General features: G+C 39.8%; 1 protein-coding gene across 10 annotated transcripts in view; it reads right to left on the reverse strand.

Annotated features, from left to right (window-relative positions):
• Positions 1–13,781, reverse strand: part of OXCT1 (3-oxoacid CoA-transferase 1) — a 169,846-nt gene that overhangs the window by 22,683 nt on the left and 133,382 nt on the right. For 8 of the 10 annotated variants that reach the window (XR_014061356.1, XR_014061355.1, XR_014061354.1 and 5 more), the window contains one exon: positions 10,150–10,239. The exons of the other annotated variants lie outside the window; for them this stretch is intronic. Coding sequence is in view for 5 of the 8 variants with exons in the window: in XM_081517565.1 (XP_081373691.1) it covers positions 10,150–10,239 (90 nt within the window). In the remaining 3 variants the exon portion in view is untranslated. The remainder of the gene's footprint in view (positions 1–10,149; positions 10,240–13,781) is intronic. 10 annotated transcript variants of the gene reach the window in all.

Below are 13,781 nucleotides of genomic sequence, written 5' to 3' on the forward strand. Positions count from 1 at the left end.
TCCAGCAGCATTGGAGTTATAAAATATCATGTGGCTGAGGTCCACTGGAGGCTGCTTTTTAGTCCTAAGAAATGTACTTCTACCTTCTTAGCATCTCTGAGCTCACTAGGAGAAGTAGAGCTCGCAGAAGTGTACAAAGAACTTACAAAACTTAGGGGAGATAGATAAAGGCGTGAGCAAAGGGAGAAGCAAAGACACCTAAAAACTATACTATAGAGAATGCCCTTGTGATCCATTGGTTAGGACTTGACACTTTCACTGCACTGGCCTGGGTTCAATCCCTGGCCAGGAAACTAATATCTCACAAGACATGTGGCACAGCAAAAAAAAAAAAAAAAAAAAAGGACTGCAGTATGAAGCATACAAAAGTATAAGACAGAAACTGGGGAGAGGGTGTGGAGAGGGTGTGGAGAAAAGGGAACCCTCTTACACTGTTGGTGGGAATGCAAACTAGTACAGCCACTATGGAGAAAAGTGTGGAGAGTCCTTAAAAAACTGGGAATAGAACTGCCATATGACCCAGCAATCCCACTGCTGGGCATACACACAGAGGAAACCAGAATTGAAAGAGACGCGTATACCCCAATGTTCATCACAGCACTGTTTACAATAGCCAGGACATGGAAGCAACCTAGATGTCCATCAGCAGACGAATGGATAAGGAAGCTGTGGTACATATACACAATGGAATATTACTCAGCCATTAAAAAGAATACATTTGAACTGGTTCTATTGAGATGGATGAAACTGGAGCCCATTATACAGAGTGAAGCCAGAAAGAAAAACACCAATACAGTATACTAATGCATATATATGGAATTTGAAAGATGGTAATGATAACCCTATATGTGAGACAGAATAAGAGACACAGATGCATAGAACAGTCTCCTGGACTCTGAGGGAGAAGGTGAGGGTGGGACGTTCTGGGACAATAGCATTGAAACATGTATATTATCATATGTGAAACGGAACACCATTCCATGTTCGATGCATGGGGCAAATGCTCAGGGCCGGGGCAATGGGATGACCCAGAGGGATGGGATGGGGAGGGAGGTGGGAGGGGGGTTCAGGATGGGGAACACATGTAAACCCATGGCTGATTCATGTCAATGTGTGGCAAAAACTACCACAATATTGTAAAGTAACTGGCCTCCAACAAAAATAAATAAATTTATTAAAAAAAAAAAAAGACAGAAACTGAGTGAATTATGCTTATTCTACTTCTTCTGCCTGCTCTCTCCTAAAGCTACAAGGTCTACATTAATCTGCTGAAAAGCAGGGTGACAAAGGCTGACCCTGGCAAAGGAATACTCCATACTTTGTCTTGTGGCACAACAAAACCAAGGATAGGTCTCTCTTACAGCATGCCAAAATGTCATAGAGGAAACCTGAGTGCCACTGCTCTCACCCCTTCCTTCTATACACATACACACAAGCACACACAGAATAGACATAAAAAACTGGGGAATACTCTATTACAAAACCCACGGCTGTCAAATCACTGTGATGACTGATATGGTACCTAGAAGAGAAAGATGGGAGTTGCTAAAGAAAGAAAATCAAGGTACACAGAATAAAAGGACAAGATGATGATCATATTACCCACACTGAGTTTATCCTCGTGGGATATTTCTAGCCTTTACATAGCACCTATTTGGTCGGGATGCCAACAATACACATAGGACCTCAGTGGAAAGACTCAGCTAGCTCTGAAGTGGAGAACAATTGCTATTACAAATGGTTTTTACAAGTGGATGTAATAACAGTTTGTAGTTACACAGGCATATTCTCAGGGGAAGACCAGCCAAATGAGACAACAGATACAGCAAGTCATTTCCCTGAAAATAGTCTTCAGGGCTTTGAGACCTTAGAATAGAAGGCCGTTTTTCTTCAATATAATACAAAGGTCTTCATCATGGCTTTTTGTTTTCTCTCCAAAGACTGCATCCTATGGTCTCTACACGAAGGATGGCAGAGTCCAGCTCTGAGCAGAAATTGTTTTCTCTTTCCATCCCTGAACTGCTATGGTGCCTTAGAAAGCTGCTCTGAGTGTTAGCTTTCCTATCAAGAACTATGGATATTCAAGATCACAGGACTTAATATTATTCACTTAATTAAATTCTATAAGACATTTTAAAGGGCTTTATGGGTTGCTGGGCTGTGTTCTGCTATTTTCTTACATTATAATATTTTTTTTGCAGGCGTGTCCATCATTAAAGGACAAATAAAAAAGACAAAACCGTGTGAGGATTTCTATTTTTAATGGTGAATATTGTTTTTTTTCCAAGCAAGCCTAGCCAAGAAGTTTCATTAACAAAGTATAAAACAGCGACAAGCTCTTATGAATGGAAAAAAATTAAACCAAATGAAACTGTTAATTATGAATTATCCTCACAATAGAATACTTTCTTTATCTTGGGATACTTATCAATGTTGCTGAAAATTATCTCAAGGATGTTTCTGAGAAAGCATTTTTTAAAATACTCTTTCATATTTGCTGGCTTTTGGTAATATATTTGATCCAAATTAAAAAGGATGAATAAATCTCATTTATCTATACTTTGTATAATTCCTCTGTGCAAAACAACAAAGACAAGGTAAAGCAGTATTCAAGATTTCCATACGACACCTTTGCTATCAGATATCAATTGGACTTAATAAAGGTATTATTCACAAAGATTTATTCTCAACTTCATGACAAAAAAAGACAAATGAACTTATGTTCGAACAGAATCCGAGACCTAGAGAACAAACTTCTCATTGGGGGGAAGGGTAAGGGAGGATGGACAGATGGGAGGTTGGAATTGATCTATACACACTGCTATATTTAAAACAGATAATCAACAAGAAGCTGCTGTATAGTTCAGGGAACTCTGCTCAATATTCTGCTGCTGCTGCTGCTGCTAAGTCGCTTCAGTCGTGTCCGACTCTGTGCGACCCCATAGACGGCAGCCCACCAGGCTCCCCGTCCCTGGGATTCTCCAGGCAAGAACACTGGAGTGGGTTGCCATTTCCTTCTCCAATGCATGAAAGTGAAAAGTGAAAGTGAAGTTGCTTAGTCGTGTCCGACTCTCCGCGACCCCATGGACTGCAGCCTATCAGGCTCCCCCGTCCATGGGATTGTCCAGGCAAGAGTGCTGGAGTGGGGTGCCATTGCCTTCTCCGCTCAATATTCTATAATAACCTAAATGGGAAAAGAACTTGAAAAAGAATAGATATATGTATATGTATAACTGAATCACTTTGCTGTACACCTGAAACTAACACAATACTGTTAATCAACTATATCCTAATAAAAAATAAACTCAAAATGGATTAAAGATCTAAACGTAAGACCAGAAACTATAAAACTCCTAGAGGAAAATATAGACAAAACACTCTCTGACGTAAATCACAGCAGGATCCTCCATGACCCACCTCCCAGAATATTGGAAATAAAAGCAAAAATAAAAAAATGGGACCTAATTAAAATTAAAAGCTTTTGCACAACAAAGGAAACTATAAGCAAGGTGAAAAGACAGCCTTCAGAATGGTTGAAAATAATAGCAAACGAAGCAACAGACAAACAATTAATCTCAAAAATATACAAGCAACTCCTGCAGCTCAATTCCAGAAAAATAAATGACCCAATCAAAAAATGGGCCGAAGAACTAAACAGACATTTCTCCAAAGAAGACATACAGATGGCTAACAAACACATGAAAAGATGCTCAACATCACTCATTATTAGAGAAATGCAAATCAAAACCACAATGAGGTACCATTTCACACCAGTCAGAATGGCTGCTATCCAAAAGTCTACAAGAAATAAATGCTGGAAAGGGTGTGGAGTAAAGGGAACCCTCTTACACTGTTGGTGGGAATGCAAACTAGTACAGCCACTATGGAGAACAGTGTGGAGATTCCTTAAAAAACTGGGAATAGAACTGCCATATGACCCAGCAATCCCACTGCTGGGCATACACACCGAGGAAACCAGAATTGAAAGAGACGCATGTACCCCAATGTTCATCGCAGCACTGTTTACAATAGCCAGGACATGGAAGCAACCTAGATGTCCATCAGCAGACGAATGGATAAGGAAGCTGTGGTACATATACACAATGGAATATTACTCAGCCATTAAAAAAATACATTTGAACTGGTTCTACTGAGATGGATGAAACTGGAGCCCATTATACAGAGTGAAGTAAGCCAGAAAGAAAAACACCAATACAGTATACTAATGCATATATATGGAATTTGAAAGATGGTAATGATAACCCTATATGCGAGACAGAATAAGAGACACAGATGCATAGAACAGTCTTATGGACTCTGAGGGAGAAGGTGAGGGTGGGACGTTCTGGGACAATAGCATTGAAACATGTATATTATCATATGTGAAACAGAACACCATTCCATGTTCGATGCATGAGACAAATGCTCAGGGCTGGGGTAATGGGATGACCCAGAGGGATGGGATGGGGAGGGAGGAGGGAGGGGGGGTCAGGATGGGGAACACATGTAAACCCATGGCTGATTCATGTCAATGTATGGCAAAAACTACTACAATATTGTAAAGTAATTAGCCCCCAACTAAAATAAATAAATTTATTTAAAAAAAAAAAGTAAGTTACATTATATTAAAAAAGTAAAGACAAAGTAAAACAGTGTTCAAGATTTTGATATGACTGCTCTGCTATCAGATACAGATTAGACTTAATAAAAATATTATTCACAAAGATTTATCCTCAGCTTCATAACAATATAATTATGACTCTTTTTATCCTTTAGAATCCAGGCCTCCTACTGTAATAAAAATAAAACCTAAGCCTGTTTCAGAAATAGAGCTCTCATTTATGTTCTCAAAAATAAGTACCAGAGCTTTGCCTGTTTCCAATAAATGACAACTATGACTGAATTTCTTTGCTTTTGTGCTCTGAGAGTTATACCCTTAGGAACACATTTCCAGTACACAGTACTGAGAACAAAACACTTCCCTTTATATTGTTAGTGATGATGGCAGTTGCCAGACAGAAAAGTTTAGTAACAGAAAAGGGAGGCAGGACATATAGGTTCTCAGCTTGCTTCTGCTCTTAATTTTCTACTTGGTCTTGATTTCCTACTTGACCTTTATCAGAATGTTTAATCTCCATGAAATTTGGCTGGATTATCTTTAGAAGGAAAACAGTTAAGACCTACCTCAGAAGAGTGTTATAATGATAAAATAGAGGCAGTTTAGGAACATGTAACTGCTTGGAAAAAGTTAAAAGTGTTCAGATATGTTCAAATTAATGAATTCAACAATTACTGGTTCCTAATACACACTGGGCATGATTTTCCTCAGCTGTTGTGATAGAAAGAGCCCCTGCCCTCATGGAACTCACATTCTAGTGCAGAAAGGAGATGAAGAATCATCAGAAGAGGGGGGAGTCTCATTTTGTGTAATAGTCAGGGGAAGCTGCTCTGGTATTCTGAACAGAGATCTGACTCAACTGAGGAGGCGAGCCATGCAGATACCTGAGGAAGAGCTTTCCAGGCACAGAGAGTAACAAGTGCAAAGGCCCCGAGGCAGAGGGTATTTGGAATGTTCCAGAAACTTACAGGAATAGAGTCTGGCTAGAGCTCAGTGGGCAAGTGGGAGAATCCCAGTAGCTGGATTCACAGAGGCACTGGGATTGATGTTGACAAACCAGGAGGCCTTAGAGACAATATGTAGCACTCTGAACTTGATCTAAGGGAGATGGGAAGCCATGGAGGGTTTCTGAGCCCAGAAAGAAGTGATATCATCTGATTTATATTTTTAAAACATCACTCCTACCACCGTGTGGAGAACTGTGTGTGTGTTTCCACCCAACTCTTCTTTTGTTTTCTGACAATAGGATAGGGACCTCAGCATGCACTGCCCTCCAACACCAGTGCCTATTCCCCTGACCTGCAACACACAAGTCCCTTCAAACTCTGCCCCATCCATCAGATCTCCATGCAAATGCTGCATCCCATGAGATGCACTATGATGCATCCTTGCTGGGTGAGAACAAGGAGTTCAATCCCACAAGCCAAACGACATGGCCAATAAATAAATAAATGAATATTTTGCTGATATCCATCTCAACAAGCAAGGAGAGCTTTCACCAGGAAAAATAAAAAAAGAGGTAATTCTGAAACCTGATGCTTCCAGAAAATGGCCGGTGTGGGTGGGATGGTGATAGAGAGGTAACCCTTGTGAGGATGCAGCATGGAATGGTATGATGAACATGGACTAGACCAAACTGAGTAAAACTTCAAGCTCTGCCGCTGACCTGGACAAGTTTCTGACCTACCTACATCCCAGCCTTACATTACAGGATCGCTGAGAGGTTAATAGATTCAGTATCTACAGTGCCACACAGAGCCTTGCACCTAGTAAGGATGCAAACTCCTACTCCTTTCCTTCATTTCTCCTCGTTTTTAGAGGGTAAAAGAAGGACATGTCAAGAGATCAAAAGAAGCTAAGAAAGAAGGTGGCTAGACACCAAAAACTACCATTACTTTTTTGTAATTTTGCCTGGAACCTTCATGCCTAAGTTTAAATGAAAGCCACTCTACAATGCCAGTTTGACACCAGTGCGGGCTCTACGTCTCCAGAGGCAGTTTCAAGGCAAGGAAAATGTTATGATGGTTACTCCAGAGCAGCACTGTAGACAGCCAGGCTTCAAATACCAGAAGCTGCTAGCTGGCTGCAAAGACTTGCAAGGAAAGAGTTTCCTTTGTTTGATCAAAACATTTGTAAATGTCAGGTCATGCTATATTTGTAAGTAACCTGCATCTGTAACCCTATAGATGAAGAAAAGGAGCAAAAAGCTATACCTAAGACCAGTTGATGGCTCCATCCAATTACAGAAAAAAAAATTAGCAGCCCAAGAATACAAGATTATATTTCTTTCTTCAGATTTTAATTCTTCACTGCAAACTATCCACTCTGTATCTTAGAAAACTGTAAGAATTCTCCCCCTAGGCTGTCCGCTTAGTCATAAGGCAGTAGAAGTTACCTGGCATGTCTAAAAGAACTGGTCATTAACTGGAGAGGCCACTAGGAGTGAAAGAACTCTCCTCTTTCCTCTTTCTTTTCTTTCCAACCTCTACCAATCTTCAGGCAGACAAAAGACGCAGGAAAGAAGTGGTGAGGTCCTTGTGTTTCCTTAGGTTGGGCTAGTAACAATGAGTCCAGGTGAACAATATACCGTAGGAATCACATTCCAGGAGTAAAAAGTGAAGGTGGCAAGAAAAGAAACTTCTTCTTTTGGTTAGTTTTCAAGGTTTGTTATTGTTTAGTTGCTAAGTCATGTCCAACTCTTTTGCAACCCCATGGACTGTAGCCCACCAGGCTCCTCTGTCCATGGGATTTCCTAAGCAAACATACTGGAATGGGTTGCCATTTTCTTCTCCAGGGGATCTTTCCAATCCAAGGATGGAATGTGTGTCTCTTGCATTGGCAGGTGTATTCTTTATCACTGAGCAAACAGGGAAGCCCAGTTTTCAAGGTTATCTAACTATAAAGTATGAAGAAATCACTATTATTATTGCATCCTCCTGTCAATGGTTGTTCAACTGCTAGTTGTGATTTTGGGGCTGTCTCAAGAGGAGACCGATAAACACCCATCCTTCTATTCTGCCATCTTGAACCAATCTCTTAATCACAAGTATATTATTTTTTGTTAGTTTGTTCCACTGAAGGTATCTAGGGAAAATATATAACTTCAGTTCTGGTCTAAAAGTCAGTGCCAATTTCCTTGCTGGGAGAAGAAAAACAAGAAATGCTAAAAAAAAAAAAAAAAAAAAAAAAAGAGTACCTTCCTTCTATGAAAAGCTTTAATAAGGGACCTTCTAATCAGAAGCTTGAAGCACCATGTTTCCTCTACCAAAAATTCCAGCAGAGGAGAAAGAAAACAGTTTGGGGGGAAAAGAGAAGTGAGAGACAGAGAATTTGCTAAATACAGGCCCAGTGTTTTGAAAACGAATGCACAAAAATAATCTGAAATGAGTCGGACTTCACTGCCTATGCATCAACATTGAAGGAACAACAAAAGGAAAGTCGGCAAGACTTTTTCTCCAAATAGACGTTATGTTCTGGAAAAAATCTGGATTTGATTTGCCTGCTTGGCATCCTTTTGTCTCTGAAATGAAGTATTTTGGATGCTTTTTGCAAGGCACTGCTCAGAAGTCACCTGTGTTGGTTTCATTTCTATTGTTTCATATTTATGCTTCACTGCTCAGTTTTCAGTGTTTACTAAGCAATTTATGATAATTTTGTATTTATTACAGTTTTCACAATGAAACTGCTTCATGACACACATTATTCTGTAACAGAATGGGACTGTAACTCCCCATGGGAAGCAAGTCAAATGCAAATCTTTCAGATCCAGGCTCTCCAACACTTCATCACCAAATAGAAAAAGTGAAAATGAACTACCACTTCCACTCAAAATAGCAGGTATCAAGGAAAAGACCCTGATGCTAGGAAAGATTGAGGGCAGGAGGAGAAGGGAACGACAGAGGGCAAGATGGCTGGATGGCATCACTGATTCAATGGACGTGAGTTTGAATAAAATTTGGGAGACAGTGAAGGACAGGGAAGCCTGGCGTGCTGCAGTCCACAGTGTCGCAAATAGTTGGACACAACTTAGCGACTGAACAACAACAAGGTGAAAACAAATAGCTTTTGTTTCAAAACTAAGAATTTTAAAGGAGAATGAGCAGAGGGCATACATAGAGAGTGAAAAGGGTACTCGTCACTCAATATCAACTTCGAAAATTATCAGAAGCCCAGGGATTCAGGTCAGGAAGGCAATTAAGCTCAGTTGGTTCAAATACAAATAAGAAAGGAATAAGAAAGGAAGTCATACTGATAGCTTGGTATTTAGAAGACTGGGCTTCAAAGTCAGAAGTATCAGGACTAATCTCAGTTCCACTAATTATGTGACCTCAGGCAAGTACTTTGGAGAAGGCAATGGCACCTCACTTCAGTACACTTGCCTGGAAAATCCCATGGACGGAGGAGCCTGGTAGGCTGCAGTCCATGGGGTCGCGAAGAGTTGGACACGACTGAGCGACTTCACTTTCATGCGTTGGAGAAGGAAATGGCAACCCACTCTAGTGTTATTGCCTGGAGAATCCCAGGGATGGCAGAGCCTGGTGGGCTGCCGTCTATGGGGTCGCACAGAGTCGGACATGACTGACGCGACTCAGCAACAGCAGCAGCAGCAGCAGGCAAGTACTTAACTTCACTGAAACTCTGTTTCTGGACCCACAGCAAATACCTATATCAAGCTCATGGGCTTGTACAGGCAAATACACACAAAGAGCTTAGTGTACCATTGGAGCACAGTAAGCTCAATGAATGGAAGCCATCACCATTGTAGGATAATGATATCATCATCATCATTAATTACACACCATGAGGTCAAGGATTCTTGCCCATTTTTAGTCACAGCCAAATTCCAGCAGTGTCCAACACAGAACAGGCATTCAATAAACACTGAATAATTTATCAAAATAAAAGTGTAATATTCTTCAGAATAGACCACTTGCTGTTACCAAGTCCAGCATTTTCTAACGCTTTCTCAAAATGGCACCTCCACAGCCTTGGTAAAAGGCCATATTATCCATTTGAAAATAACTGCTTTTAAAAACCCACATTCTGTTGCATTTTCATTTTTCACAGAGATAGCAACCACTATAACCATCTTTAAACCTGAATCAGAATTCACTGGCAGTCCAGTGGTTAGGACACTGAGCTTCCACTGTATGGCAGAACGAGTTCAGTTCCTGGTTGGGGAACTAACATCCCTCATGCCACTGGGTGTGGCCCCCAAATTAGAAATATCTACAAACCTGAACCAACACCTCTTCCCTAACATCTTTTCACTGCCTTTGAAGACATTATAGCTTTTACCTTTAATGTGCATGTGAGGCAAATAATCAAAGAATGTCCTGATGTTTGCTTCAAAGTTAAACAACCATTTAGCTGAATGATAATAAATAATTGTCTTTATTTGCAATGTTTTGCTCTAAAATATAAACGCCATCAAGTTGAGTGATCCAGAGCAAACAGTAAAAACCACAGGCACATGACCTGGTGCACAGGATTTCTGCCTAGTGTGAATTTCCAAAAGTAGCCCTCTTTACCTTTGCAGAATGTTCCATGGTGACCACTACTTTGGTTCTGGCACTGGACACCAGATCCATAGCCCCTCCCATTCCTTTCACCATCTTTCCCTGCAAAACAAACAGAAAATAAGAAGTAATTCTCTTTCAACCTTTTAGTATGTGGTGTAACAAAATTAACTTGCAAGAAGTTGCTGGAATAATTAATCAGAAAAACTCATTGACCTTCATTGCTTAGTACTTGAACTTTATCACCTTAATATTCTGTTATTCTCTATTATTCTGTGGCTGAAGGATAAGTTCAGGATAAATATTACTATGTCACACTTATTAAACATAGCTAACATTATTACATCAAGGAAATATTAGCAATAAGGCAATTGGTGGATAATAAAAATCTCAAGAATCTTTCCAAAATTCTGGGCACATTACTACTATCAGAATAATAGGAGATTAAAATCTATATACCCCTGACATTCATTTCTTTCTTTTTAAACATACAATTGGCACTGAGTCTTCAATCACAGACCCTTTCTAAAGCACTCTCTTGGATGTCCTGCAGATTAAATGCCACTAGGTAATAAACTAATGCATTAGTGGTGTTTCCCTAGTAATGATTAATATGAAAGGTGGGTCTGTCTCTCTAAAACTTGGCACTTATCTTGCTCTTACAAAAATAAACCATAGCAAAAATATATATTTATGTGAAGCAAAAATGGAAAACAGAAGCAGAGTTCAGGATCCTTTCATCAAGACAACTCTATTTTTGTTCATCTGTCCATCTCCTCATTCATTAAACATTTACCAACCACCTCCTCTGTGCCATATACTTTGAATAATTCCCACTGTCTAGTCTGTCTCCTGGTTACAGAATTTTGGAAAAAGCAAGTGCTTCCAGAGATGATGAAATAAATTCTTACTCAAGTAGATTGAAGAGAAATGTTTCTAACACCAAAATCTCCTGAAAATTTAATATATTTTTTCATACAAGTCCTCTTGCTGATTTGACAGTAACTGCTTACAGCGCTCTCAGCTCCTTTCCCCGAATTTCATAGCTTTAAGGAGATTAGGCAATACACTCACACCTGGCTTTAAAACAGTCTCAAATCCCCTGATTTCAGAAACATTTTAGAGGTCAATGCAACACTGCATGAACATGAATTAGACAGGAAATAGAAAAGAAGGGAGTAAGTAGTTAGGATATCTTCATGGTTTGGAGCTTGTCACTAAATGACATGAGAAGCATGGCAATGGTTGGAGAGGGGAGCAAGAAAGAAGTAGAAGAGACAAAATGAGTCTGTCTTCAGACATGTAAGTTTGCCATGAAGCAGAATACCCATGTGGAAATGTACAATTTTATATTTCTATAAGTCATGCCTTCAACATTACTTGGCTGCAATTTTAATAAGTTAAGCACCAAGTCATAATATTTCTGTAGAGAACACTGATAGTTATGGTACAAAATATGAAAGCTATAGATGGAAGCAATGAATGTCTATCATAAACTCCAATTCTTAGAAGTTTTAGATTTTTAAAGCATCAGAAGACAATAAAGATAGCTCATTTTAAAATATCTCAACTGCTGTGGTAAGAACATCCAGCCAGTCTGAGCTTCCACATACAGTGTCCTGGGGCAGACTAAGGGTGTAAGTGCCAAAGAATGAGAAAGCCAAAGAAAATTGGAAACTAAGCTAGTGCATAAAACATTCCTTGAATTAAAAAAAATTCTTTGAATTAGAATATAACACAGTCCAATTTTGTCCATTGTGACACAATGATACTGGTAAAAGTTTATGACAGCCTCTAAAAAGAAGCTTGTCCATTTTAGGTGAATCTGATGTATGTATTTTACATCACTGTCAATTATTTAAGAAAGATTTACAGAGTACCAACTAGGCACGTAACACTGTGCTGGCAGGAATATGAAGAGCTATAAAACATGTTGGAAAGAACTAGCTCTTTGTTTCTGTTAAAAAGAACTTTATCCCTTGACTCAATGTAAATGAACAGCCTTCATCATGCAAAGGAATTCAAGTGATCTAATGTCCTGTCCTCAAAGCACATGCTATGAGTTTCAAAGCACTATTCTGAAACTTACACATTTGTTTCCAAGAGTGAAAAATGCACAAGATTAAGTGCAGAACACCTGAGATCTATTAACCCATTGTGTGTCGTGTGCAAAACACCGAGAGACACAGGTTCAATCCCTGGGTCATGATCCCCTGAGGAGGGCATGGGAATCCACTCCAGTATTTGTGCCTGGAGAATCCCATGGACAGAGGAGCCTGGCAGGCTACAGTCCATGGGGTCACAAAGAACTGGACACGACTGATGTGACTTAGCATGTATATGCACAAATCTCTCTGAATTTGGGCTCATTCTTCATAATTCAGGAATAAGAATATCTGCCCTACCATAAAGCTATTGTGAGGAATGGATGAAATAATGTATGAAAACTGTGGAATAAACAAAAGTTTGTAAGTCTACCGACTTACATATTCAGTCAATTCAGTTTCCTGAGTATCTAATATAAGCCTGACATAGTACTAGGCGCTAGAGTTAGAGATGATCAAGACAGGCTTCTTTCCTCATAAACTTCACCATCGAGGGAAGGGAAAGCATCCTTGTGTAATTAAAGAGACTGGAACCAAACTTCTTCCCTGTGAAAGAAGCATTCTCCACCTCTCCCTCATCCCAAGGCAGAGCTAAGTGTCTCTTCCCTGTGTCTTTGGCACTATTCGGTATGTAATTCTATCACAGTGGATGTCAACTCTCCTTTTCTTTCTGTCTTGTACTGTTTATTATTACTACATTATAGGTGCTTGTATGAATAAGTGGATGAATGGCTTCAACTAACATACGTATGTTTGAGCTCTAGCAGAACACTGAAGATGCAAATGCTAACTGTGCCTGGAGAGGTGGGAATGGGAGGAAGAGGCTGGGGCGGGGCGGGTGTCACAGAAGAGATGCTTCACAAAAGCAGTCTGCCAAATGGGAAAGAGAGCAGCAGTGACTCCTAAGGGAAAGCAATTCTAGAAGGTTAACAGGGAAAACCTTCAAATGTTTGTTTTCATATTTTTTAAGTAAGTTCATTGTATTAGAAAAAGAAAATGAACATTTCCTTCCATTTCAATTCCCAAGTGATTTCTGAAACAGAATCAATTACTAAAGGAAAACAACTTATTCTATCTATACCAGCAGAAAAAAACAGTTATGTAAGACATACTCTCTGAAGCAGGTGGGAAATTCAACACCGTCTTTCAACCCCACTCAGCAGGCACTCTTCTGGGACTCAACTACTTGCATATCCCAGTTCCCTACTGCAGCTGGGGAAGACATGTGCCTGAGTGCTAGACAACGGAAGAGAGGGAGGAGACATCTGTGGTTTCAGGTTCTGGCCCATAAAAACCTCTCACATGGAATCCTTCATGCTCCTTCAAGTTCTACAATCTGGACACTGACATCGTAGATGACTGAGCTTCCTTCAGCCTGGGTCCTTCAATGACCATGTGGAGCAGAGCCCACTTATTCAGAAACAAACTGCATTGTTCAATACAAGTGAAAAATAAACATATAAGGTGCTAAACCACCGAAGTCAGGAGGCTTACCTCTTACATCAGTTAGTGTGACTAATACAATGGTGTGTTGTCCAA

Source organism: Giraffa tippelskirchi, chromosome 8, assembly GCF_054371585.1.
Source record: "Giraffa tippelskirchi isolate mGirTip1 chromosome 8, T2T-mGirTip1v1.2.pri, whole genome shotgun sequence".
Lineage (NCBI taxonomy): Eukaryota > Metazoa > Chordata > Mammalia > Artiodactyla > Giraffidae > Giraffa > Giraffa tippelskirchi.